The following is a 25,987-nucleotide window of genomic DNA, read 5'->3' as shown; positions in this document are numbered from 1 at the left end:
TATAGCAGTGACCAATACCGTTAAAATCAATCAAGGCCGGCGTCACGCCAAGGTTCTGGGATCTGCAGCGGGGCAGCTGGTGAGAGAGCCATCGACGCCATCATGCTGGTATTTCGCATGTAAAGATGCTGCAAATCAAGTTTGAAGCTGCCGTTGCATAATGAATATGCACGTCTCGTCACATAATGGCTCTCTATCTCGTTACGGGGACGATGCTGTATCGTGGAGGTCTTTGTTCGACTTGTGTGAATCGATCCTCCCTCGGCAAAACCCTCTTTTTGCTTGCTGTCTGTTTGTGACCCTGGCGCCGTGGACGGACGAACTTGAGCTTGGCTCAAGCACTACCGCTAGACTTTAGTGCTAAGCCGGCTAGCTTCACCGTTGATACTGTATAAATCTCTCGTCCAGAAAACCACAGATCAGGTGAGAATCGTACTGTAAGCTCCGCAGTGGTGGGATGGAGGTGGTCGTCATCCTAGGGGCAGGCAGGCAAGATGATCTTCACCCGGCTCTTACGGGACTCGATGGAATTTGATTTGCGGGCAGTTTGTGCTTTTTGTCGGCTGCTTGGCCACGGTTATAAGCCATATAAACGGCAGCCCTCGATGCAACGGCAAGGCTGCAACATGTCAAGGCCGGCCACAGTCCCCTGTATGAAAGTGAGCTCCGGTTATAGAAACGACACTTCAAACATTACTCAGTTTCATTGAAAAAAATGTAGCAGCCTCATCGTTCCATACTGTAGAAACAGAGACTGTCACGCATATGCGCGGCGATCATCCTGCCTGCCCCGCTTCTATTTATCACGCGCCATGACGGCATTCCGAGCCAGGCAATGCATTGTGGTGCAAGGAATATTCCTGATGCTCATATCCATCGTTTATTGGTTGCCAATGGGAGTTTTTGGTGACCAAGAGTGTAACACTGTAATGGTGCAGAAGAAACGCAAGTATGAAGAGTGCTTGATCCCGCTTAGTATGTAGGCCCATCGTACGGAGATCATCATCTAGTGCGGCACTTGGTTAATATGTCCACCGGCTCGTCCCGTTCGCTATGGATTGGATTGGTGTTGATGCAGCTTTGAGGCGTCTCGGCGTGACCAGGCATCTCAACTACCCCATGGGCAGGCAACGGCACCTAAGAGGGCATCTATAGGCATTAGGTTCGATCGTTATCATCAAGTAAAGCATAAGCCCAGTGTCAGCAGCCAGCGGAATGCATGGTCCAGCCTCGTGATAACCATACTGGCTCGCGCACTGGCGACATCGTCCAATTAGGCCTCCCCGCTCTTATCCGGAGGCGTGGTCTTGGGTCCTGGTGGCTGAGGTTGGCAGGGAATTGAATTTCTGGGGGGGCAAACGCTGACGGGAGACGTGAGATATCTGCCACCACTTGCTGGTACCAAGTGAGTACAGCATCATGCTGCGTGTGTCAGTGCTATCTCCATCATATTCGACACGGAGTCACAGGGTTCGCAGCGTGACCGCACAGCGTCTTGTATTCGCCCTTGACGGTAGACGGAGCAAATCAGGACTCTCCGATTGCGTGCGGCACAATGCCTCATTTACCGTTTCTGTCTCAAATCTGCCAAGTTGTTAGTCATACCACCGCAACCCCAGGCTCACGATAAGCTTCATGCACAATTATCAAGCAGCAAAGTGCAAACCTTGTACTGTAGCTTGTAGCTTGTACCAACTCAGCGCTGTTATATCCGGCCAACTGACGGGTCGTCGAGCCGAGGGCCCTTTGAACTGAGACCCCTCATCTTGCCTGGTACCCGCCCAATGGCTGATTGATGCTGTTTATTCGCTCGATGGACGATTGCGTGCTGGCGGGATTGGACAAAATCCATCAAATGTGTTTGGGCTGTATGCAAATATTGGTTGTGGGATTTAGGCCCTGCGCTCAGCTGCCGCTTCAGGCGACGCAGCGAATCGAGCCGATCTTGGACTCCAGGTCGCATCAATCAATGTCACAGCGGGCCCTCGCCGCTGAAGGCCCACTGATGAGCCCCTACCAGTCACCAGACCGTAGCCGCTGTGAGCGCTGCTGGGGCGGTGCAATTTGAACGGCCAGCGCCGCAACACGTCGAGTGCCGTTACCGCCTTGCCAGCGAGTCCCTGTACTGTGACTGTACCTGCACCCCGTGCCGTGCCTGTGGCCTGTAAGGTACTCGCACCTGTGCCTGGCGCGTTTGCGCTGCTGCTGCCTTGACGCCGGTACCTCGCCGGTACCTCTCCACGTCTCCTGCGACCCGCCAAGGCGGCTAGTGTGGCTTCTCCGTCATTAGTGCAAGGACCTTTTGGCAGCTCGTACTTGCACTCACGGAGTAATCTATGCCAATAGATTAGCTTGCACTTCTTTCATCCTCGCTCACACCAGCATTCTGCCTTTGTTTTCTTTCAACCGCATCTCCTCTTTGAAGCATCTCTTAACACGAGCATCTCCAAACTCAAGCGGCATCACCTCGGATCATCATCCTGTCCTTCGACTCTCGACTCCGGGCGCCGCCGAACCTTATCTTGCCGTGTTTTGGTTTGTCACCGAGTCTCCCTCGCGATCAGAGTCGCTTGCTTTGGCACTCCCAGAGCGACGCATCTTCCTCTACTATACGGCAGACCGATATGCGATAGGAGGCTTGACGTTTACTAGACAGAGATTGATAACAACAACACCATCACAATGTCTTCGCCGTCGAGGAGCGGGTTAACCCCAGACCCCGTTGCATTGTCTTCCTCGCCCAGCCAGCGGCCGTTCTCGTCATCTCTGCCCCGAGATGAAGTTACTGCCAGACTCGCGGAGCCGGTCCGATCCTCGTCGCCCATGATGAGAAGCGGTTCGCCTCGTCCCGGATTCTCAAAACCTGAAGGCGGCGCGCTTGGCGAAGGTTCCGCCTTTGCCCAAGGTCCTGGTGTATCTGCTCTAGCCGCGGCCTTGTCCGACTCCCTGGGGCAAACGCCGCCGCGACATGGCACTCCTCCAGCCCGCGTCCGCACACCGCCGGTCCGTCCGCAGTCTCCCTCCGGCATTGGTCGCTCTGCTACACCGACAAACTACGGCTCCTTCGACTCGAGGGGCCGCCCTGGAGCGGAGAGCACGGGGCCCTTTGAAGATCCGGAGATCGTCAAGAGGCATCTGGTGCACCCTAGCGAGATGGATAAACCCACGTCAGAAGCGTCGTCCGAAACTGGCAAGGGCAAGCAGACGGCCGATTTCGGCTTTGGTACAACCGGTCTGCACGAGGATGAGTTTTCGAGTCTGCGTCTGCAAGGTGGAGATGTGACACGGGGGATCTACAAGTGGACTGAGCAGGCAGAGGCCAAAACAAGGATGCAGCGTAGTAAGAGCTTCGATCATTCTAGGCCCGAGCCTGAAAGCGAGACGCTTGACATCAACTCCATCAAGGTGCCGGGCGGCTTCCGAAGGAACCATCTTCGAAGAAACGTCATCAGCCCTTCTGGAGACCATGAGAACGGCTACGGAGGAGCTGATTCCCCTGGCAGCAACCGGCCACTATTCACGTCGAGCTTTCTTGAATTCCTGACCATTTACGGCCACTTCGCCGGTGAAGAGTTGGAAGAAGATGACGAAGTACTCGGCCCCAACGAATACTTCCAATCTGGAGAGGACAATGGCGAAGAAGAAGACGAAGAGCCCATGGAAGACAGCGCGCTGCTGGGCCCTTCGAAAAAGAAGCGCAAGAGAAAGGTGCGCGGCGGCAGTGGCCAGAACAGCCAGATGAACGCTGCTCTGCTGCTGCTCAAGTCCTTTGTGGGAACCGGTGTCTTGTTCTTGCCGCGTGCCTACCTCAACGGCGGCATGCTCTTCAGCAACCTGGTTCTCCTTGGTGTGGCCCTGCTAAGTTACTACTGTTTCGTTCTCTTGGTCACAACGCGACTCCACGTCGAGGGTTCGTTTGGTGACATGGGTGGTATTCTGTACGGAAAGTGGATGCGAGCCGTTATTCTGGCGTCGATTGTCCTCAGTCAGGTCGGATTTGTCGCTGCTTACATCGTCTTTACCTCGGAAAACTTGCAGGCCTTTATCCTGGCTGTGACGAACTGCCGGACATCGATCAGCATCCCAATGCTGATTCTCATGCAGATGGTTGTCTTCCTGCCCTTCTCTCTACTGCGAGATATCGGCAAACTTGGATTCACGGCACTGATTGCCGACGCCTTTATCCTGATTGGTCTCGCGTACCTCTTCTACTACGATGTTTTGACTCTTGCGGCCGAGGGCCTCGCCGACATTATCATGTTCAACCAGCGGGACTGGACGCTCTTTATCGGAACGGCCATCTTTACCTTTGAAGGCATTGGCCTCATCATCCCCATCCAGGAATCGATGAAGCAGCCGGAGAAGTTCCCCAAGGTCATGTTCCTGGTCATGATCATCATCACCGTCCTGTTCACGGTCATGGGCGCCATCTCCTACGCCGCGTACGGCTCCAAGACACAAACCGTCGTCCTGCTCAACCTGCCGCAGGACAACCGCATGGTCAATGTGGTGCAACTCCTCTACTCGGTAGCCATCCTGCTGTCGACACCGCTGCAGATCTTCCCCGCCATCCGTATCGCCGAAACCGAGCTGTTTACCAGGAGCGGCAAGTACAACCCTTGGATCAAGTGGCAGAAGAACATCTTCCGCTTCTTCGTCGTGATGTTGTGTGCTGCCATTGCCTGGGGCGGCGCTGACAACCTCGACAAGTTCGTCGCGCTCGTGGGCAATTTCGCCTGCATTCCCTTGGTCTATATCTACCCTGTGAGTTTTATCTAACCCTCTTCACTTGTACCTTTTTTGGCAGACATTATTTGCTGACATTGCTCTCCTATAGCCCCTGCTCCACTACAAGGCCGTTGCGCGAAACAGGTTTTGGAGGTGGTCGGACATTGGGCTGTGCATCTTTGGCTTCATCGCCATGGCCTACACCACAAGTTTGACTGTTATGAGCTGGGCCAACTCTGAGCCTAAAGCTCCTGGATACTGTGACCGAAGGGGCCCATAAGTTTGGACGGCGCTGATGCATGGAGAGAAGAGAGCACTGTGTGGTGCTTTTGATATGCTTAGGTAGTCGTCGGTAAAGTATTTAGTCATTTTTTTTTTTCGTTTGTTTGTTTCATTAGGGCTTTGGATAACTAGGATGAGGGATTGGACTGGGATAACATTCAGATTGCAAGGACTTGTATAGAGGAGGATGATTCACTTTTGTGTACTTACATGTAGGCCATTGGGTAATTTGCGATAGAGAGAGTCGGTACAGATACAGAAAGGGGGAGCGATTGGCAGCATATTTGATTTTCAGCTATAATATACATACGCGTATTTTGGGAGCATGTGCATATATACCCTACAAATTATCTATTCCGTGAAGTTGTGAATGGCAACACAGGTAGTAAGGACCAGTACTCAACGCAATATTATCCCCTGGTTACCTACTTACCTACTTAGAACTGTGCTAAACTGCTCAAAGAATGCAGCAAGTGGCATGTGACTACATGTAACATCAACGTCAGCATCACATGGGATCGCACGGACTCAGGTCAAGAGTACATACATAGTAGTATCGTTAACCGCTCCATTCTGATCCATTCTGATGCCCTGAATTGCCATTCTCCTCTCCCTGTAAGGAGCCGCCAGCTAGCGCCGTGGGGCCGCTCCGTGGTGGAGAAGGGATGCTGAGCCGGAGCATGGATTGCACTAAAAATCCAAAAGCCCGCATTCTCGGTTTCCGAGATTTTCTGACTTGACGTAGGTATTTCCCTACATTATCCATGCTAAAGGATGGAGAGCAGCTAAATCGGCGGATTCCTGGCCTGCATACGGTAATCTCGCCGCCCCGTGGAAGCAGATCTGATCTATCCCCGGATCAACCAGCATGTCGAGCGCTGGCATCTGTCTTTGTCGCCTGTCGCCAGCATGTCGTTGCGCATGCCTCTTCATGTCCATGTGCATGCCCGTGGCCCTGTCTATATGTATATGCCGTTGAGGCTGAAGCTCGAGCTGCCGCGCCGGTTCGGCACTCTGAGGGCCGGAGCCAGGACCGGAGCCAGAATCAGCATCGCCCCAGCTGCGATTGCATCAAGACGAGGCCTCACCTCGAAATCTGCGCGTCCGCCGCATCCCCCGCCGTTTCCCACCGTCTCGAGCTGTCCGTCGCCGACATGCACGTGCGCCGACACCCCAGCCATGCCGGACGGGCTGGAGATTGACCACCAGAACACGCTCAATGGCGTCATGGCCGGGTATGCCGAGCACGTCGTTGTGTGTACGGGCAAGGACGACTGGCTGTCCAAGATTGAGGACGAGAACAGCGGCGACAATCTGGCGGCGGATCTGAAGGAGCTGTTTGGGAGGGGGGGCAAGTATACGGATGTAAGTGGACGAAGCCCAGCGAGACATGAGACATGAACACTGGGGGCCAGAGCAACTAGAACTAACGCGCCATGATGCTACGTGCAGCCGTTCCACCACATCTCCGTCATCAACTCTTCCTTTCCGAGCTCGGTGCCTCCCCGAAAGGCCATCCAGTCGACGTCGGCCTACCTGCTGCCCAGCTTCAAATACGTCCCCTTCCTGCCGCGCGTGTCCTTTGACAGCGTCAAGGCGCTCGCAAAGGGCTTTCTACTACCCGAGAAGCTGCACCCAGCGCACGCCGGACTGTCGCCTGTGCACCGCGACCGGCTGACTCGAAAGGAGGCCTTCCAGGGCTTGTTGCCCGGCGTGCAGGACGTCAAGGACGTGCTGGTGCTGATATGCGGGCACGGCGGGCGGGATCTGCGGTGCGGCACCATGGGGCCTGTGTTGAGGGACGAGTTTGAGGAGAAGCTGGAGAGGCGAGGGTTCAACGTTGCGAGCGAAGCTGTCCAGATCGGGGACCTGGATGGGAACCTGGGGGAGACGGGGAGGATAGAAGGGAGCAGCAACGACAAGGTGGCCCGAGTCGGTCTGATCAGCCACATCGGGGGCCACAAGTTTGCGGGCAACGTGATTATTTACATTCCACCTGGATTTACGACTGGGGGAGGCGAGAAGCATGCATTGGCAGGCTGCGGGATTTGGTATGGGAGAGTAGAGCCGAAGCATGTGGAGGGCATTGTGGGAGAGACGGTGATGGGGGGGCGCGTGGTGGAGGACATGTTCCGGGGAGGGATTGATGGGCAGCGACGGATATTGCGGCTGTGATGTTTGACATTACTGTATCTTAGATTATTAGATTCGTACCCAGGGAGTATCTTGGATGTACTGTACAGTAGACGTGAATACATAGGTATAAATGTAAACCGAATACACAGTAAACTCTATACTCCTCGAGTCCATGGCCGAGATAGGAAAGCAAAGAACGTGGCGGAATTGGTGGTTCACATGCCACATGCCACATGCCTTACGCACTGCAGCAGCCATTCCGGTTGCATCGCTCCCACCATTGGCTCCTCGTCGCGGCGCTACCCCAGCTCTTCGGCATTTCCGCCAACCGTCTCCCGGAATCAGTTACACCACCACCCCGTATTGGCCGCTTGGCAGGATCCATCACGGAGGGCGAAGTCTTACCTGTGCAGCGTTCTTACGGCCTAGAAACGGCTTACAGCGCAGCGAGGGCCTCGTGCCGACCCACCTGTCTGTGCATCAGGTTGATTGATGACTGCATGCAGCGACCCAAAGTGCGCCCTGGCCGGGCCTTGAATGGATTCGAAGCCTTTAGGGGTTCGACGCCGGCACATATAAGCTGCCGGATTCGGCCATTTTCCAGCGCGAAGGGCCGTTTCTGGCGCTGCCTGTGTTAGCTACAGTAGAGAGATAAAGGCGAGGCGAAACGCAACCAACTGTTCCATTCCATCCATTCACCTGTTGATCTTTGTCAGTCAGTCAGTCGCTGATAAGGAAAGAAGAGACGAGGAGAGATACGAGACGAAAGAGCACAGAAAAGAAAAGCAGAACAAAGCAAAGTAAAGCAAAGCAAAGACAAGATGCCTTCCTCAGACCCCCTCGCCGGCCTCAACGTCTCCATCAGCCAGGGCACCACGTCGCCGCCAACCATCGTGGCCACCGTCAAGAACAACAACCCGCACTCCGTCACCATCGCGCCTTACCAGTCGCCCTTTGACGGGCTCATCCTCGAGCAGGGCAACCTGTTCATCTTCCCCGGCGCGACCGACGGCAACGACAGCGACAGCAGCAGCACAACCTCCTCCAAGCCGCTCGACTATCCTACCATTGCCCTCAAGCGCGCCTGGCCGCCGCCCAGCGACAGCCTGGTGACGCTGGGCCCGGGCGAGAGCCGCACCACCGAGATTGTCATCCGCCACCCGGTGCCGGTGCGCCAGTTGGGCAGCTCCGCGACCGTCAAGCTGAGCGGCCAGTGGATGTCGGTGTGGAAGAGGCCCAAGGAGGAGATTGGCGATGCCGACTGGGACGATGTGTCCAACCCAGATGAGTTCTCGGGCCTGTACGAGTCCAACAGCCTGGAGATTCTGATTGCGTGATTGGGGGTTCTATTCTGTGCGGCTTTGGATTTTTTATGTGCATTGCGCTTGTTCGGGATGGCGAAACGGCGTTTTTCTTGCTTTTCTTGCTATTTTGTTTTGTCAATTGGGAGAAGCATCGATGTCTAGGTACCTTGGATGAAATAAGGTGGTGATGGGCTTTGGTCACTTAGAAGGGACAGACTGAGTTGGGACAGGCAGAACACGTGACTCGCCTTCAACCGTTTTTTTCGTACCTATTTTTTCCGCCATGATGAGATTCTCTTTACGGCAAGCAGTTGTTAGTTGAGTAAATTCAATTGGATATATTATATTCCGTATTTTACACTTCTTTTTCATGATTGTTATTTGCTCTTGACATTTAAATCTTAATATCTGTCCAATGTCGGGCCGGAGAGCCGTTCTTTCTGCGGCAAGACTTAACCACATTCATCTCAAATCGTCTCAGTCTCTCATAAACCCCTTCTCAACAGCGAGAGCAACATCTCCATCTGCACGATGCCTCCGACAATATGCCACCGCCTCTCAATCTCACTCCCGCCCCGTTAAGAGATCCCGGAAAATCCCCATCCTCATCACCACTGCCATCCTCGGCGGCACCATCTACTACTTCTCATCCTCTTCCAAACCCACTCTCCTCAACACAGAAACCTTCATCCCCTACACAATAACCTCCCGAGAAGCCATTTCTCCCACCTCATTCGTCTTCACAATCTCACCTCATACCCCAGACCCTTCTCTCCCGTATCTCACTCCCTCTACATCCTCATGGCGCTACCCCCTTTGGTCTGTCGAGTTCAAGCAGCCCCAGGTCCAAATCGCCCGCCACTACACGCCTCTTCCCCCTCAAGATTCCGAAGATCCGGCTGATGGATCTCTTCGCTTCTACGTGCGCGCCATCGGAGGCGGCGAAATGTCGACGTACCTCAGCCGTCTGGGCGTTGGGCACGATGTCTGGCTGAGAGGACCGCACGTAGGATTCGATGTCCCCGCGAGGCTCGGCGCAATGGACAATGTCGTCTTCCTCGCCGGCGGCACAGGCGTCGTCCCAGCGATGCAGGTGGCCAAGGCAGTGCTGGAGCGGAGCCCAGATGCGCAGGTGAATATCCTGTGGGCGGTACGCAAGAGGGAGGAGCTGCAGCGCGTCAGCAGTCCGATACCGCGGCCCTCATGGTGGCAGTTTTGGCATGCGAATAGCAGCAGCAAGCCAGTCGAATTGCATGCTCAGCTGCAGGATCCTAGTCCCATAGCGCAACAGCTGAAGGCCATGAAGACGAAGTATGGCCAGCGACTGCGTGTGCAAGTCGCCATTGATGAGGAGCAAACGCAGTTCCGCGAGGCAGACCTTCAAACCGCCATCTCAGGGGGACAAAATGGGCGTCTCCCGCTTAGCCGTTCTACCACAGGCCCCGGATGCCGACTGCACGACTCAGCAATGCTCGAGATGGCCCCTGAGTTTGAGACCCCCGCCACAGCGGAGGAGTGTAGATGCGGGCATGGAGCTGGGAAAAACCTCTTCATGGTTTCGGGGCCGGATGGCTTCATTGCTCACTATGCTGGACCCAAGAGATGGCTGGGTGGCCAGCAGGTTCAAGGACCGGTGGCTGGCGTGGCAGCTCAGCTTCAGAGAAGATACCCAAAGCTGGCAGACGACTGGCTTGTGCTGAAGCTGTAGACTCAGTGTATATGTAGAATAAACCAAAACGAACATAGAATGGCGACATAAAGGCTAATAGATGGATTTTTTAAACATCATCATTTATTGAATCCTCCCGTCTTTCCTGAGCCTGGAATAACAACAAACAGTAGCAACCTCTATTTGCATATCGCACATATATATGCAACGCATAACAAAATCGCTGAGTCGCCGATACGCCCCTCCTGCGCCCTATACACCCCAAACTATAGCTCATATTACCTATTCTGCACCTTTCTATATGATGGTGGCTTCATCGTCCTACTTATTAGCTTGCCCGCATACGGCGGGATTAGAGAGATGGATCCAATGGCCAAAACACGCCAGACGAATCCCCTATTTTACAGCAAAAAAGATTAGCCATCAGTCACAAAAGGTAGGTGATCTAGAAAAATATAAAGGCGAAGGGAGAAAACTCACCAAGTAATTAAAAATGCGAGGTCAAAGTAGTCACCAAGGAACGGCATCGATCCAATGTAAAAGATGAATGTTCCCACAATGCTCATAATCATCAGGGGATGCCACGTTGTGATCTCGATGGCTACCATGAGAAGCTCGTTGAGCACCAGCACCGTATAACTGACCGAAACCATCCTCTTGCCGTCTACCTCGAGGAGAAGCTGCGAAAGGCCCTGGATCATGCCGCCCTGGTAGATGGACACAAGAACCCAGACGAAGAATGTGCGGTAGGACAGAGATCGACCCGATGTGAGTTCTTTGTAAAGCTCGGGATAGAGGTTTGCCAGGTCCTCGTCTACGTCCTTGTCTAGCACCAGGGACAGGACGGGCGCTGCAGTGTAGACAGTGGCATAGCCAACCATGAGCCAGTTCTGTGCCATGTTAGTGAAAAAGAGAAAACAAATGACGCTGCAAAAATCATGCTTTCACGTACCTTGTACAAGCCTTCAGGCTCAAACTTCAGAGCTATACTATACATCGTTTGACAGACGGCAATGATGAGTCCACGATGAATAACAAACTGAGCCAACTTGGCACTGCGCTTGTAGCTATTCCGCCCGTGCCACACCAACAGCTTAACCAGGTGACAAAATTGCTCAATCGAAAAGTCTGCTGCCAAACTGGCCTGGCGACCCTCCTTGCCGACGATTCCGACTCCCACATCGGCGGCCTGGATCATGGAAACGTCATTGCCACCATCACCAATGCAGCACACTCGCTTCTTTGTATATTCGCGAATGAGCTTCGCAACCTCGGCCTTTTGAGTCGGCGAGCACCGACAGGCCACCACCGTAGGCAAGAGAACGGCAATAGAGATGAATTCGATACGGAAGTGCGTCAGGAAGAGCGCCAGGCTCTCTCCGTCGATCAGTAGGCAGGCGTCGGTTTTGCTCCGGAGAAAGTCTAGATGCTCCTGAGCATTGTCCTTCCTGTTGAGCTTTGCGACGGTGTAAATGTATTGGCCTCGCGCAACCAGCTTGGAGCTGATGGCAACACACCTTGCCGTCTCAACCTTGTCACCCGTCAGCATCCAGATCTTGATCCCGGCGTTTCGCAGCAGTTCCAGTGAGGGCTTGACGTCTTTCTGAAGCTTATCCTCCACGCCCGTCACACCTAGCAGCTCTAGGTCGCTCTCGAGGTAGCGTGAGACAACTCGCTGCATCCCGGCGTCTCGTCCCGTGATGGAAATTGAGGCCTCGTGATATTGAGAGGCAAATTCCTGATACTGTTGATGCGAAAGCTTCTTCCGTCCCACGACAAGAGTTCTCAGGCCTTCACGCGCCATGTTGGCTGTTTCCTCATCGAGCCAGTCGTTTGCCGCTACAATCGAGCTCATGACAGTGTCTGCACCCTTTTGATAAAACCAAATTTCGCCGTTACCGAGACCAGGGTTGGCATGCATATTGTCGAGAAATTGGACCACGATTCCCATGCGCTTGCCTTCCGATGTAAATGGGAAGACATCGAGGATCCGCACCTTGACAACAGGCTTTCCGGTCTCGGTGGACTCCAAAACCATCCCTTTGCGGTCACGGTACGATAGCTTCAGACCTACGGATTCGGTCCACCTCACAATGGCAATCTCATCTGGAGAAGATGCTTGGTACGAGGTAACCTCCTTGCCGTCTTCAATTTCTGATGTTGGTGTCACATTGTGGCAGAGCGCCAGAGCGAGCACAACATCTCGCACGCGGGAGCCGATTTCTCGTCGTGTGCGAGTGGCCCCTATGTTGACGGTGTTGGACATGGCAGAAGAAGGAGTAATGAGTGTGCCGTGCGATGAAGGGTCAGTGGTGGGCTGGACGTAAAAGGCCTGGCGAACATAGGAGGTGACTTCATCCATAGCTTCATTGGCGTACGAAACGGTGCCCACGTGAATCTTCTTCATCTCCATGTCATTCTGGGTCAGTGTGCCGGTCTTGTCGCTCAGCAGGTACTCGATGCGCCCTAGATCCTCTGGAATGGTGCTCGTGCGCACAACCGCCCCCGGGATACCTGGATCTCGTTGGATGAATCGTGAAAACGCGCTCTTGCCTAGATCTAAGTTTACTCGCAGACTAATTGGCACAATGGTCGAAAACAAGACAAGGAATCGCATGATCTTGATGTACCAGGCATTTTCGCCACTCTTCTCGAAGCCTTCTAGAGCGACGAGAATGACGGATAGGGCCAGCGTCAGAGCACAGAGAATCTTGGTCAAGGAGTTAATCTCATATTCCAGGAGGCCAGTTTTTGAGCGAGACGGAGAGGTGGACAGTGCGGATCGGGTTTGCGGGCCGGTGTAGAGTATCACTGCAAAAGTAGTTCCCTGAGAGGCAATCACGGTATTGGCCCAAGCGGTATTGTCGATAGACAGCGCAGCCGATCTGGAATCGCTGCTCATCTCACCGTCCGACATGGCCTGCTGGCTGGTTGCGGCTTGTCTAGTAGGCATCAACTCGACTGTTCCCACGAACTCGTTGACTTTCTTGTCAGGTTTGCCAGCCGTGATACGAAGACGGACAAAGTCTTCCAGAGCGATGCCTTGGGTTAGCGGAGACGCCAGCCTCAGTTTCCAGTCAGTCTCTCCGTCCAGCTGGTCCGTCCTGATGAATGTTTCCCCAGAAGGGCCGCTGCTCGCTTCGTTCTCTTGAGATGCCGGCGTCTCGGGCGCCTTGCCTTTGGCACTAGAGCTAGACTCTCCCTCATCGAATGCGAGCAACGTCTCCTCTTCCTCCTCTTCAGGAGGCTCATCAGCCGAGGAGTCGACTGTAGTCCCCTCTGTGGAGTGACACTGTAGAATTACCACATCGGCCGGCACTCTCTGGCCTTTGGTAAGCTTGAGAACGTCACCCACGCGCAGATCCTTTGATTTGCGGCTGATTTCCTGAACAACCGAGGTGGGCTGCTCTCCATCCTCTTGGATATCCGTAAGGTCATGACGGCCGGCTTGCGCTTTCCGGGGCTTGCGTCCGACCGTCTCTGATTTTAATGGCTTGCGTGGCCTAGAGCTCTTTGCGAAGCTTCCAGGCTCCGTAAACTGTAGTACACGGTATTCTTCCGAGTTTGCTTCGTTATCCCTTCGTCGTCTATCAATATCGTCATATGCTTCTTTTCCCATGGTAATGCAAAGGACAAAGGCCAGTGGAGCAATATATGTGGATAAGTAACCGATTCGAAGGGCTGGTATCACTTGAGATAGCGCAACCAACAAAAAGTACATGTTGAAGAAGAACGAGAACTCGTTGTAGAGCGTAATAGGCAGGAATGTAAATGCCGTATACTTGGCGTTGGAGACGATATTGGTCGGGAATCGAGACGATTGGATAGAGCCCACGGCGACCATTCGAGAAGACAACGGGTCATCATCCTCTCCCTGGTCTTCTGCTTCCCTGTCGTCGGGCTTCTTTGACGACAAGAAGCTAGGTAGTCGTATGCCGGAACCTAGACGTCCGGACGTAGGTGTTCTTCGGCTCTGTGAGCCTTGTTCGCCCAGCAAGGGCGCATTATCCTCCCCATTTCCACCTCCTTCAGACCAATGGAGCCTGGGGCTAGGCTCATCATGGTCTTCTATTAGATCTTGTTCTTGCTCATTCGAGTCTTGTCGATTCCGACCGAGGTCTCCATATCCACTGTCTCGCTTTGTGCGCCGCAGCCCACCCATACGCAAGTTCCTTAGAGCTATTCTTGATGCCCTCTGTTCTTCTGCTGGGTGGTTCTGTTGCACCTCTCGTGCTGGCTCTGTTGAAATGGGGTCGAGCTCTTGGATGTCAAGATCGAGATCGGAGTCGGAATCGTTGGAGGGAGACTCGGGCGACTGGTATGAGGGTGAAGGAGGCATCCCGCATCAAGCTGACTCCGGGCCTCGGCGATGAGTTGCGTTCTGAGAGAGCTGCCACCGCGGCCGGATGCTCATGCTGCGTGCTTGAGCAGGGGAGGGGAGAAAAGGCGAATCGGAGTGGATTACAGCGGCAGACCGGTAAATGCGGTGGGAAGCATTATTCGGTCTGTGAGATGGATGGCAGTGGAGCTCGCCCAAACGGGCTTTATATGCGTATCGATGGCTGGCAGACTCTCAGAGAAGTATGCGATTGTCCATGTGCGTCTCTGCTGTCAAAGCAAGAGTGTCTGAAGTTATCGTGTCCGTTTGTTTGTAGTAGTAGTATCAAGCCAAACAGAAGGGATACGTAAGGCCTCGCGCTAAGGCCCGGAGCTAGGGGATTTCGTCAGAGCCTGGGTGGGGCGCCGGCGCAGCGCCACACATGCACTAACAGACGGACTCTCGCAAAGGCGTTGAGATGCGTACCTCGACGCAGGTTGATGTTTCAGATCCATACCTGTGCAATTACAGTAATTACAGTGTAGATGGGTGCCTAGCATTGGCACAGGACACGTTGATGGAGGCAGCTATGCAAGATTATAACACTAGGAGGTGCGTCGCTGTGCAGTACAGTGCATGGATAGCGGTTTCAATGCCGTATCGCACGTCATCTAGAAGCCGAAGCCGCCATCACATGTCGGCATCTTTTAGGCATCCGGGAGCAACGCTCGGATCGGGTAGGAATAAAGGTACATCTACATGATTAACTCCGCATGGAATACAGCCTACATGTGCATATTATGAGGCACTCAAGAAGAAGTCGGTCTACTGTAGCCTCAATGTACCAGACGGAGTCTTTTGGTTGACCTATTTCATCTGTTGTAAGTTTGTAACATCTCTTTCCTGTGGCTACAGCTTGCTCCCCACAACTGTCGAAGGCTGCGAAAGTTAGACCAAGCGGCGTCTGTGACTTGGAGTGGCGAACAGCTGATCAAATACAAAGAAAAACCGGCTGCAAGATTTGATTACGGCGTACGTGTCATTTCCAAGTAGTATCTGCAGTCGAGTCAACGCAGGCCTCGTCTGGGCCATGCCGCTGCTGATTTCCCCGCCAGAGCTACGGTGTACATGCACACTTACACACGAGGTAGCAGCACCTTCATGCAAGCAGTTTGCGATAGCAGCACCGACTGGACAGAAAATCACCACATGTCAGTCGGCTGCCAATAAGACCTTCCTGATGAGGGCCATCGCATCTCGAGCTACTGCGGGGATCGATCCCGTGGCACAGGGATGTTGTATAGTGAATGCAGGTAAAGAGCACAACCCAAGAATCGCGGGGCTTCCAGAGGTTGATTCAGAGAGAGCTGGCCTTGCAACTGCCCACACGGCCCGGCTGAATCCTAGTTCGCTGGTATGGCTATAGAGAGGATACAAGCTGACATCGTGGGGACGCGACGGTTGTGAAACCTGGCCTCAGCAGGCAGGTGGCCAGATATGGTTGAGGATGAGTCGGTCTTCCGTGCTCCGAGCTGTATGTCAGACCTAGGGTCTATGCGCATGGATAACAGATTATGGATTGTTGGGAGCGGTGCTCGCCACTGGAAGCTCTGCCGCCTGCGAGGACAGTAGAGGAGGGCGGTGTCGGCAACCGTCTCTGCCTTGGGTAAACATCTTAAGGAATAACGTGGCAGTGGGAGAACAACCGCGTATCATCCTTGAAGCAAACATTCCTCACGAAGCTGGTGAGGTGGGATGTGTTCGCGCCGGCTAAGCCTCGGCAGCCCTCCAGGTCGACTTTTTGTGTCGGCGGGAATGTGACGTTGGTAAACCACCGGCTGAGAGAGGTAAGGAACACATTGCACCACCCAGCCGAGTACCTGCTGCTAGGTATTTTCCCACGCTTCCGCTAGCGCAAAAGTTAGTACCTGTACATTGTCCGCCCGTGCTCAGTGGCTTCAAGTACTCCTGATCCTCCAAGCATTACGTGCCAACTGGCCCTTGTCTTCTCCATCTGATATCCGGTCTGCGGTTTATATGCTGCCCTTGCTACCGAACATGACCTCCGTCTAAACCATCCGCCATCTCTTTCCTCGATTCATTCCTGTACAAGGTACCTATTGTTGCTTTTGCTCGTGCCTCTGCCTTCGCGCGCACCTTGAACAGCCCCGATACCCCAATGTCGGCTTTCGTCTCCATCGTCCTCACTTGCTAACAATCCTCGGCCTGAATAGAAGCTTCCTATTCGAGCCTTGCTCGTAAGGAGCTGTGCCTTCCGGCCTTCAATTGACCATGGCCAGCGAGCCCCTCACCTCATCATGGAATCCGGCATTGATGCCAAACAGCGTCCATGATATCCCAGCAGCCGATGATGACCACGCAGTATTAGCATCGCCTGCGGAGCCCTTACCCGAGACCCAAGAGACCCAGGACTATGGCCTGACACATGAAGAAGAACCGGTGGGATTGGATCATCATGAAAGCGGACGCGATACCGAAGACCAGGCTTATTCTCTCGGTGACGATGTTGAGGGCGATGCTGGGCCAGCTTCGGAGGACCCCGAACCGCATCACGAAACTGCTGAGGCCTCTGCAGAGCCTCCAGCGCCTGCAATAGAGGGAGAAGGCGATACCGCTGCAACTTCGACTCGTACTGCGCAACATTCAAGCTCAATGTCCTTTGCTCGGACTTCTCACGAAGTCAGTTTCAGCGACAACGACGAAACCGAGTGGACCCTCTCAAGAACGGACACGGATCCCTTCAAGTTCATGTCTCCATCCGACAGAACGAATTCTTTCCCCGTCGTGCCTCTAATGGCCGAGGACCCGGAGCGCATCGACGATATGCCCCTGCCATCGAATCAGGCGCTCGACGTGCTAGAAGAGACGGAGAGAGATGTTCATGTTGAAGAAGAGGAGTATCAGGCTGATGCGCAGCCTCAGGCAGGCTCAGATGCGACATCTGAGCCTGCGAAGGATTCACAGCGCAGGCATGCGCCGTCCAGATCTATTGGAGGGGATATACAATGGTCCGAGGATGCAGAAACCGAAGCGCGATACGAGGAAGGGGTTCCGCTGATTCCTCATTCGCACGTCGAACCTGAAGTTGCGGCCAGTGGTGAAAACGCCCATATCCCCTCTTTTGATGATGATAATGAGGATGATGACTTCTTTAACCAAATCAACCAGTCTGGAGAAGATGCCGCGAGCAAAGGTGATGCCATCCCGTCACTGCAGAGGAAATCGACGATGCAAGTCTTGGCAGCTGCCAACCAAGAGCCCATCTCTCAGCAACCCATATTAGAGGAGACGTCTGAATGGGATGAAGAAGGGCTTATTTCGCCGTTTGCCCATGTGACCGAGAAGCCAAATCCACTCGAAGCACATGGCAGCTTGAACGAAACGGGGGCTCCTTCAGGTCAGGATCTTTCATCAAAATGGGAACAAGCCTTCGCCAGCGACGATGATGGTGATGATTTCCTTATTGAAGACACGGCAGCAGGTGACAAGGAAGTAGACGCTGCTGCGTTCTTGGGTAGTGATGATGAAGGTCTTCTGGATGATCTTGATGAGGCACCACCGCCCACTCAGACCGCGCCGCTGAGCTCGCGAGCTAGTAGTGTGGTATCAACACCTGCTTTTGCGCCCACCACATACGTGCCTACTCAGCAGCGGTCAGCATCCGCTTCTGCTTATACACCTGTTACGACACCATCACAGTCGTCGTTTTATGGTGTTCCTTCCCAGGGAGCGGCTTTCCAAGCTGCGCCGCAATATGGCCAAGCTCCTCCTCCGCAGCAGTCATCAGACTCGCCCAAAGCCCAGAGCTTTGCCGACAAATCCAAGGGCGGCTATTCGTCACCTTATGACCTCCCATCGGATTTAGTTACCACTACTGTGAAGCCCAGGAAACGGGCCAGTCTGCAACAACTACAGCTGGACAGCAGCAATTCTTCACTTCAGCCTCCACCTCCACCGCGAAGCGCCAGCATGAGCGCCACTGATACAGTTCCTCCAGGCGGTATCCAGAAATCGCCTCTTCTGCGACACAAATCCAGCTTCTTCGAGGATTTGCCGACTGCGCCTAGGCCGCGTTCCATCTCTAGACAGAGCACCAGGGCTGTTTCCCCTAACCCATATGCGCTAGCAACCTCTCCCCATGGGCCATCTCCTCTGAGCCCTCCCATGGCAACCCAAATTCCGCCTGCTGCTGCTCCCAGTCAGACCGCTAGGGTGAATCTTGTGGCTCCTGAGCGGGTTAGCCCTTATGCGCCTCTTCAATCGCCAAATGCCCCTCTGCCTTCACCGGCTGCCAACGTATCTAGATACTCCCCGGCTCCTCCTCCACAGGGAGCTACTAGCCAAAGTGCGCCGCCGCCGGCCGGCCGATATTCTCCAGCCCCACCTGCATCCCATCCAGCGACTGCATATGCTCCCGCTGTCTCAGCAACTCCGCCTCAAGCAGTTCTACCTCACCTTCCGCGAACCTCTAGCCCATTGGCACATTTTGAGATTAGCAGCGACAAGCCACATGGTGTCAATGGAGAAGTTGTTCACACTGAGCGACGAGCTAGTTCCTCGTATGAACCGAGACTGACCCGTGTTGCTTCTCTCCCTCCCACGCGCGAGGTTGAGGAGGAAGACGACCAGTCTCCCAGTGCTACGCGGTTGAGCACCACCCGTTCGCCACCACCTCTGCCTACTCCTTCGACTCAGGCTACCTTATCCCCCCCTAAAAGGCCAGGCTCTGGTTACATACCCAACGCTATTCCTTCAACCCAACCAGGGTTTGTTCCACCCCCGCGAGCTCAGACGCAATCTCCTGGGGCTACTCGAGGTGGCAACTATGGCCCGAAACCTTTAGAATCCTCTCGCCGGCCTGCATCTTCACATTCGCCCGCGTCTCCTCCGGCTGCTAGGACCACGCATGCCCCCACCTCACACCCTCGACCTCCATCTCAGGCTATGAGCATGATTGCTCCTACCGATGGACGAGAGCAGGACCCTCTTCAGCGATGGCAAGGTGTTCCCATTATTTCTTGGGGAGTTGGCGGCACGGTAGTCACTTCTTTCCCCAAAAGTATTCCGAGATATGTCATGAACCAAGCGACGCCGTCCATGTTGCGAGCTCCAGGAGAAGTCAAGGTGCGGAATATTAAGGACATTGAGTCTTTGCAAGACCGTCTGGCCAAGTTCCCTGGTCCGCTAAAGGGCAAATCGAAGAAGAAAGAGGTGCTTACGTGGCTAAGTGCTGGAATTGAAAGCTTAGCAAAGGAACTCCCAGACGTCTCCTTCCACCCACAGCTTTCTTATGAGGCGAAACGGGCCATTGAACGCCTACTGCTGTGGAGGATACTTCGAGTCTTTGTCGAATATGACGGCGTGCTAGAAGGCAACCCTGCAGCGGAGAAGGCGGTACGAGATGTCCTCTCTCCAGGGACTATTACGCCGACTGCGGATAATGATGCTCTGTTTCCCACCGATCCAACTATTAGTATCAATGGCACTGCAGTGACTTCAATGCAGGCTGATGGCGCCGATTCCACTACTATGGAAGAAATTCGCCGTTGCCTCCTCAAAGGCGACCGCGAAACTGCCGTCTGGGCCGCAGTTGACAAGCGTTTGTGGGGACACGCCATGCTCATTTCCCACACAGTCTCGCCCGACTTGTACAAGCGTGTTGCGCAGGAGTTTGTTCGCAAGGAAGTCAACCATCCTGGCCAGAACAACGAGTCTCTTGCTGCTCTGTACAAAGTCCTGTCCGGCAATTATGACGATTGTGTTGATGAGCTAGTTCCTGTGCATGCTCGTGCTGGCCTGCAGCTAGTCTCGACCGGATCATCTTCTCAGCCGGCCAAGGACGCCATGGAAGGGCTGGACAAGTGGAGGGAGACGTTGACTCTTGTTTTGAGCAATCGCAGTGCCGATGACATCCGGGGCTTGAACGCCTTGGGCAAGCTGCTATCTAGCTACGGAAGAGCCGAAGCAGCTCACATCTGCTTCATGTTCAGCAAGCAAATATCCGTGTATGGTGGCTTTGATGATCCAAATGTGGATTTCGTCTTGTTGGGATCAGACCATCGCCAGAACTCACACCAGATTGCAAAGGATACGGAGGCTTTACAGCTCAGCGAGGTGTACGAGTACGGCCTTTCTCTTTCGGGCGCCCCTTCGGCAGCGGCCGGCGCTCCTCACCTTGCAGCCTACAAACTTCACCACGCTATCGCGTTGGCTGAATATGGCTTCCGGGACAGGGCCCTCCAATATTGCGATGCCATTCTCACGGCCATATCCTCTCAGACAAAGAGGTCACCCTATCATCACCAGCTGCTGGAAGCGGCTGTCGAAGACTTCATGATACGCTTGAAACAGGCTCCAAAGGAAGAATCCTCCTCATGGATGTCCAAGCCCACCATGAACAAAGTGTCAGATAGCATGTGGAACAGATTCAACAAGTTTGTTGCCGGGGAGGATCCTGATGGCGCCACCTCAACGCCAACTGAAGAAAGCGGCCCATTTGCCCGCATAGGAACTCCATCCATGAGTCGCTCTCCGTCTGTTTCCAATTTTGACACCTTGGGCATTAGCTCCCCCAGCTACCCAGGGGCTGGTGCTCCCGCCGCAACATCGGCTCTATCATCAGCATTGTCCCGATACGCCCCCGTTAGCTCTCAGCCTACGTACGGCGCTGAATCACCACAGGTGCCGACGACCTTGTCTCAAGGTGGGCGGAACTCGAACGAGTACAATACTAGCACATATGGAGTTTCCCCCTCTCTTGCTGGCTCTCCACCTCACAGCAATGGATTTGTATCATCTGGCCTCGGTTTCCAGCCAATGACTCCTATCCTTAAAAATGAAGGGCACACCGGATATCAGCCATATGGACATCAAGAATCAGCCTCATCACAGCCTTTCTCTGAGGAGCCAACGACAGGTTCCTCTACTCAAGGATACCAGCCCATTGCCTACGGCTATGAACCTCCAACAAATACCACTGCACCGGAGGCTGATACCAATAATGATGGCGTAGCTGGAGCCCCATCATCAAGCGGCTATGAGCCCCCATCATTCCAGTCTTACGGCTATGAGCCACCGTCCTATGAACCCAATGCTGGGCCATCTGCCGCAGAAAACGATGATGAACCCAAGCCTAGGAGGAGAGGTATCATGGATGACGACGATGATGATTTCCCCACCTCTCAGCCTAAAGGGAAAACCAAAGCGGAAAAGGATCGTGAGAATGAAGAGATGTTCCGTAAGGCCGCAGAAGAGGATGGTAGGTGTTGTTCTTCCCGCTTGACTGTTTTGTTTTGACCCTAAAACACTATTTTGCTAACTGTCAAATAGCTAAACGCGCTGCCGAGGCTGCGCAAGCCAAGAAAGGATGGGGCTTCTCTAGTTGGTTTGGAGGTGGCAAAAAGGAAGGCGGAAGCCCTGGAGAGCTCTCGTCTCCCGGTAAACCCATCAAGGCCAAGCTCGGTGAAGCAAGCAGCTTTGTATATGATCCCGAGCTCAAACGATGGGTCAACAAGAAGCCAGGAGCCGAGCAAGTCGAAGCAAAGGCGGCCACTCCCCCACCTCCAAAGGCCAGTAGTCCACGATCCGTCAGCGGAACACCTCCGCAGACGCCTCCTCCCGTACAGGGCCGATCCAGTGTTCCACCATCAGCTAGTTTTGGAAGTTTAGCTCCGCCGGCAGTCCTCAACCGGGCTCCATCGCAGGAGAGTCTCGGTGCACCGCCAATGCTGCGGTCCATGTCCAGCACAAGCACCGAGAGCAAGCCATCCAGCAGACCTACTACGAGCATGAGCAATGCCAGCAGCATCGACGACCTATTAAACGCTGGGCCCCGTAAACCAGGGCAAAAGAAAGCTAGGAAGGCTGGGCGCTATGTTGATGTCATGGCCAAATAAAATGACAACTTCATAGAATGTCAGGAGCTTCTTTCCTTCTTCTTTTTGCATTGAACACAAATCTATTTCTTTATCAACAACAGCCGGTGGTAGCATTGTATTATAGGATTGGACGTCATGGTACTGTAATAATTGTTGACTGGGGTCATTTTTCCTTTGCGACGAAGTTTCGGAATGGGTGAATGAGGGAATGAGAGGATGACTTGATGCAGATATACATGACTACGCAACATTTTTGGATATCTTTGGGTGAGAATAGCAAAAATAAAAAAGAGCATTTGATTCCCTATATACATTTTTTCCCCATGCACGCCGTGAAACCCACAAATACCTTTGCTCCTGTTGATAGCGTTGCCATTTACTAGCTACCTTATGCCGTGTATGCTTGGACATGATACTATGACTGGGTCAGCTGATATATAGAGGCGGGAAAAATGAGACTTCAGAACTTACTGTGAGGACTGCATCATCCCCACCTGCGTCGTCATAATGTGGTATATAGACGTACAACACCAGGGAGTGGTTGTGGCAAAAGCAAGCAATGACCCTACCCTCCAGCCTGCCAGCACTGAGGACTCTGCTCCAGTCCTTACCATCGACATAAATCGAAGCCCAAGAGTCAGGTCCACGATCACGGAACTTCGTGCTAGGGTGATCCTCGAGGGGGACCCTGAGCTGGGCTGGATCTAACTCCGGGTTATCAAGGTCAGTCCAGGCGCTGGAGATGTCTGCCGTTTCGGTGGCGATGCGCACGCGAAGACCGCCGTGCATGTTGGCGCTGATTTCGAGCCTGGGGGATTTGTTGGAGCCATTGGAGGCAAGGGCAAGCTTGGTGAAGCGGTCTGAGATGGACTTGAGCTGGAGGAGTGGCGGCAGCTGGATGTGGACATCTGGTTCCTGCAGCACAGGCTGGACGGTGGAGGCAACGGTGTCTGGATGGAGCACCCGGATGGGAATATCCTGAGTGATGATCTTCTCGTGTTCTCTCCGCAGAGAAGTCTCAAGATGGGCTGACTGGAAGTCATCGTCGTCGCCAAAGGGATCGTCGTGAGAGGGCCTTGAGGGAGCTGGTGCATTTCCATGGGACGGCCTGGACGTGGTGGTTGTGATGGTCATGGACAGCACGGGCATGCCCTTCTTCTTGGTGAGGCGCAGGGAAGCCGAGATGCTGTTCTGGGCGGATTTGAGAGCGCGATGGAGCGGCTGCAGAGAAAGCTCGAGGTTGATGGTGTTGCTAGGCTCGGCGGACTGAATGGTGCAGTTTTCGAAGAGGAAGTCCATTGGCAGCACCCTTTGACAGAAACAGGTTGGCAATTTATTCACTAGTGATACAAGAGAAGCAATCAGGGTGATGTCTTACGACCAGATTTGCGAGCCCGCGTCCGGCACGACGGTGAAGTGCGCCGTCTCATCGCTCAGGCGCAGCCATACCAGCTTCTCCAAGGCGGAGAATGCGGCCGTGAGCTCTTGCGAGGGTGAAGGTCGGTTAGCGCAATTCTTTTAGGACGACGGTTGTGGTTTTACTTTGATGTAGCTGGACTCACTGGCAAATGTGCGAATGTTTTTCAGGTCGCTGTGGAATCTCATCTTGGGGGGATGTTATTGGCTGTGGCTCGTGAAATGGACAGGTTCACGGAGAGAAGCTGGAGTTTGCTGTGGTTTTGGTGTTAGTGGGTGGAACGAGCTCTATAGTGGCTAGATCTCCCTAGCATCTACTGGAGTCTGGTGCCAAGATCTGGGATCCCTATCATCCCGTTTGCTGTATAGTCTTCATGATTCTGAATTATGGGGGGAGAAAATAGAGAATCAATTGGTTTGCTATTTATTTTATTGGAGATTATTGAAAATTATCACCAAAGAAGCCGAACACAGAGAGTTGGTTGTTTTTCGGAACACTTGAAGGAATCAATACCGACTTTAATAGTAAACATTAATGGTCGTTTAGCACCTTGGAGTGTCATCCTGAATATCCTAACCTCAACAAATGGGATGCTGCAGCCAAAGCTACCTTCACTATTTATCTTTCTATGATTCATTTCAAATTATAAATCATCCGACAAGTGGAATTATCATTCGAGGCAAGCGCCAGCCCTGATACGTGGGAAACCGCTGGCCCTTGTTAGTCTCTCAAAGTACCTATCAACACACACAAGGTCGAGCTTACCATGATATAATTGGACAGCAACAATGCCATCAAGGAGGCAACCACCCCTCTGGAAGTAAGTAATAGAAACCTAACGCAAACATACCAGAAACTCGTGCACAAGTCAATACCATTGACTTGCCTCCCAACAACAAAGCATCCAATATCACCATCACCAAGCTTGTATTCCAAGCAGCCATCTATTATATCCATCATCCATCAATTTGCCTGTCCCCTTTATATCGCCAATTTCGCTATGAGCGCTATCACGCAGTCCGTTGTGCCGGCCAGCACCTTGGAAAGCCAGCAATGGAGGTCAGGTTCTGGAGCCTGGCCTTGAAGGAGAGCATCAAGGCAGCATGCAGGCGTTCGTGGAAGCGGCTGAGAGGAAATCGTACGCCACAATACTAGGAATTCGAGAACAATGGAATCTTGGTCACGCAAACCATCAAACAGGAGACAACTCCAGCCATCAACTTGAACTCTGAGCCCGTTGCCGGGCGTGGTTCCGGGCGTAGTTCCAGGCGCGGTTCCAGGCGCGGTTCCAGTCGTGGTTCTAGAAACGCTGGCTCTGATCGGAGTCCATTCCTGGTCATAAATAATGCGGCCGAGTTTAGCCCCTCGGGATCTCCAACTGGGACGGCTCTTGGGATCCCGGCCGAGCATCTTCTAGATGAGGAATCTTCAGAGATTGGTGAACTCATCCAACCCATCCCTCCCGGCCGCGATAATCCGTTTGCGACTCCCACGGGAACAAGTAGTGATAACTCGGGCAACGGTTTTACTGTACGTTCGGCAATAAGGACTCCTTCGAATCAACGGACTCGAGCAGGCAATCCGCATATGTATTATAACTCGAACCCGCCGCTAGATGTGCGCGATAACCCGAGAAACGATTTGAGGGTGCGCATATCTAGAGGAAATCCGTCTAATGAACCAGTCTGGCCACCCGTCGACTTTCCCATTCTCCCTACCCCCCAACCACCCCCAGAATATAGTCTTTTTGAAACAGCAGAGGGTCACAGTCCAGGGCCAAGTCTAGCGCGGAGAAGCTGGATCCGCCAACTTCGAGCAGTCAACGCTGCTAGACGTTCACATGTATGCACTCAATGTGGGCGCAAGAACAGTCGTTGGCGACGAGGATCATCACTGGGCTAAAAGCGAAGGAGTGTGGTGAAGATGGTGAAGAAAAGTGCTTCACGATTGGAGATATTGTTTAGCTTCGACAGCGGTGCATTATTTACATCTGGGACACATCAGCGACGAACACAACGGCGGTGTTCGAGGAGTTTCATCAGCTTCGGTTTCATCTTTTCAATATGCATAGCGGGTTCAACTTCAGCGATGCGTTATTAATTCGTCTTTGATTTTAGACGGCCACAATATAGCCGGTAGAACAGCAAGCGATTTTTCTGTTCTGAAGAGCGGGCATCTTGTTTAGAGCAGCGTCTATTAGCGGCCAGTCTGATCATGTCGTTTTTCTATTCAACT

At 53.5% G+C, this 25,987-nt stretch overlaps 7 protein-coding genes across 7 annotated transcripts; 5 read left to right on the top strand and 2 right to left on the bottom strand.

The window, feature by feature from the left end:
* Positions 1 to 1,555: 1,555 nt before the first annotated feature.
* Positions 1,556 to 5,309, top strand: TRIVIDRAFT_211573 (uncharacterized protein; the record flags this gene model as incomplete). The annotated part of the gene is made up of 3 exons (XM_014104816.1): positions 1,556 to 1,594; positions 2,749 to 4,764; positions 4,838 to 5,309. 3 exons carry the CDS (start codon positions 1,556 to 1,558, stop codon positions 5,006 to 5,008), a joined length of 2,226 nt encoding a protein of 741 aa, XP_013960291.1.
* Positions 5,310 to 6,123: 814 nt separating this feature from the next.
* Positions 6,124 to 7,185, top strand: TRIVIDRAFT_136635 (uncharacterized protein; the record flags this gene model as incomplete). The annotated part of the gene is made up of 2 exons (XM_014104815.2): positions 6,124 to 6,375; positions 6,463 to 7,185. Coding segments are annotated over 2 exons (975 nt in total), but the record flags the coding sequence as incomplete, so codon positions are not given.
* A 619-nt stretch (positions 7,186 to 7,804) lies between these two features.
* On the top strand, positions 7,805 to 8,802 carry TRIVIDRAFT_215186 (uncharacterized protein; the record flags this gene model as incomplete). The annotated part of the gene is made up of 1 exon (XM_014104814.1): positions 7,805 to 8,802. One exon carries the CDS (start codon positions 7,968 to 7,970, stop codon positions 8,481 to 8,483), a length of 516 nt encoding a protein of 171 aa, XP_013960289.1.
* A 63-nt stretch (positions 8,803 to 8,865) lies between these two features.
* On the top strand, positions 8,866 to 10,158 carry TRIVIDRAFT_218245 (uncharacterized protein; the record flags this gene model as incomplete). The annotated part of the gene is made up of 1 exon (XM_014104813.1): positions 8,866 to 10,158. One exon carries the CDS (start codon positions 8,866 to 8,868, stop codon positions 10,156 to 10,158), a length of 1,293 nt encoding a protein of 430 aa, XP_013960288.1.
* Positions 10,159 to 10,242: 84 nt separating this feature from the next.
* On the bottom strand, positions 10,243 to 14,458 carry TRIVIDRAFT_63406 (uncharacterized protein; the record flags this gene model as incomplete). Its single annotated transcript, XM_014104812.1, has 4 exons — positions 10,243 to 10,270; positions 10,402 to 10,515; positions 10,600 to 11,009; positions 11,072 to 14,458. 4 exons carry the CDS (start codon positions 14,456 to 14,458, stop codon positions 10,243 to 10,245), a joined length of 3,939 nt encoding a protein of 1,312 aa, XP_013960287.1.
* A 2,313-nt stretch (positions 14,459 to 16,771) lies between these two features.
* On the top strand, positions 16,772 to 22,353 carry TRIVIDRAFT_112067 (SEC16 protein; the record flags this gene model as incomplete). The annotated part of the gene is made up of 3 exons (XM_014105449.1): positions 16,772 to 18,971; positions 19,008 to 21,716; positions 21,788 to 22,353. The coding sequence occupies 3 exons, from the start codon at positions 16,772 to 16,774 to the stop codon at positions 22,351 to 22,353; spliced, it is 5,475 nt and encodes a 1,824-aa protein (XP_013960924.1).
* A 370-nt stretch (positions 22,354 to 22,723) lies between these two features.
* Positions 22,724 to 23,940, bottom strand: TRIVIDRAFT_63404 (uncharacterized protein; the record flags this gene model as incomplete). The annotated part of the gene is made up of 4 exons (XM_014104811.1): positions 22,724 to 22,750; positions 22,807 to 23,644; positions 23,714 to 23,819; positions 23,898 to 23,940. 4 exons carry the CDS (start codon positions 23,938 to 23,940, stop codon positions 22,724 to 22,726), a joined length of 1,014 nt encoding a protein of 337 aa, XP_013960286.1.
* Between the last annotated feature and the right edge of the window lie 2,047 nt (positions 23,941 to 25,987).

This window comes from Trichoderma virens, assembly GCF_000170995.1.
Source record: "Trichoderma virens Gv29-8 chromosome Unknown TRIVIscaffold_2, whole genome shotgun sequence".
In the NCBI taxonomy this organism is placed as follows: domain Eukaryota; kingdom Fungi; phylum Ascomycota; class Sordariomycetes; order Hypocreales; family Hypocreaceae; genus Trichoderma; species Trichoderma virens.
The sequence above is the reverse complement of the archived record's forward strand: the minus strand, read 5'-3'. Positions and strand labels throughout refer to the sequence as shown.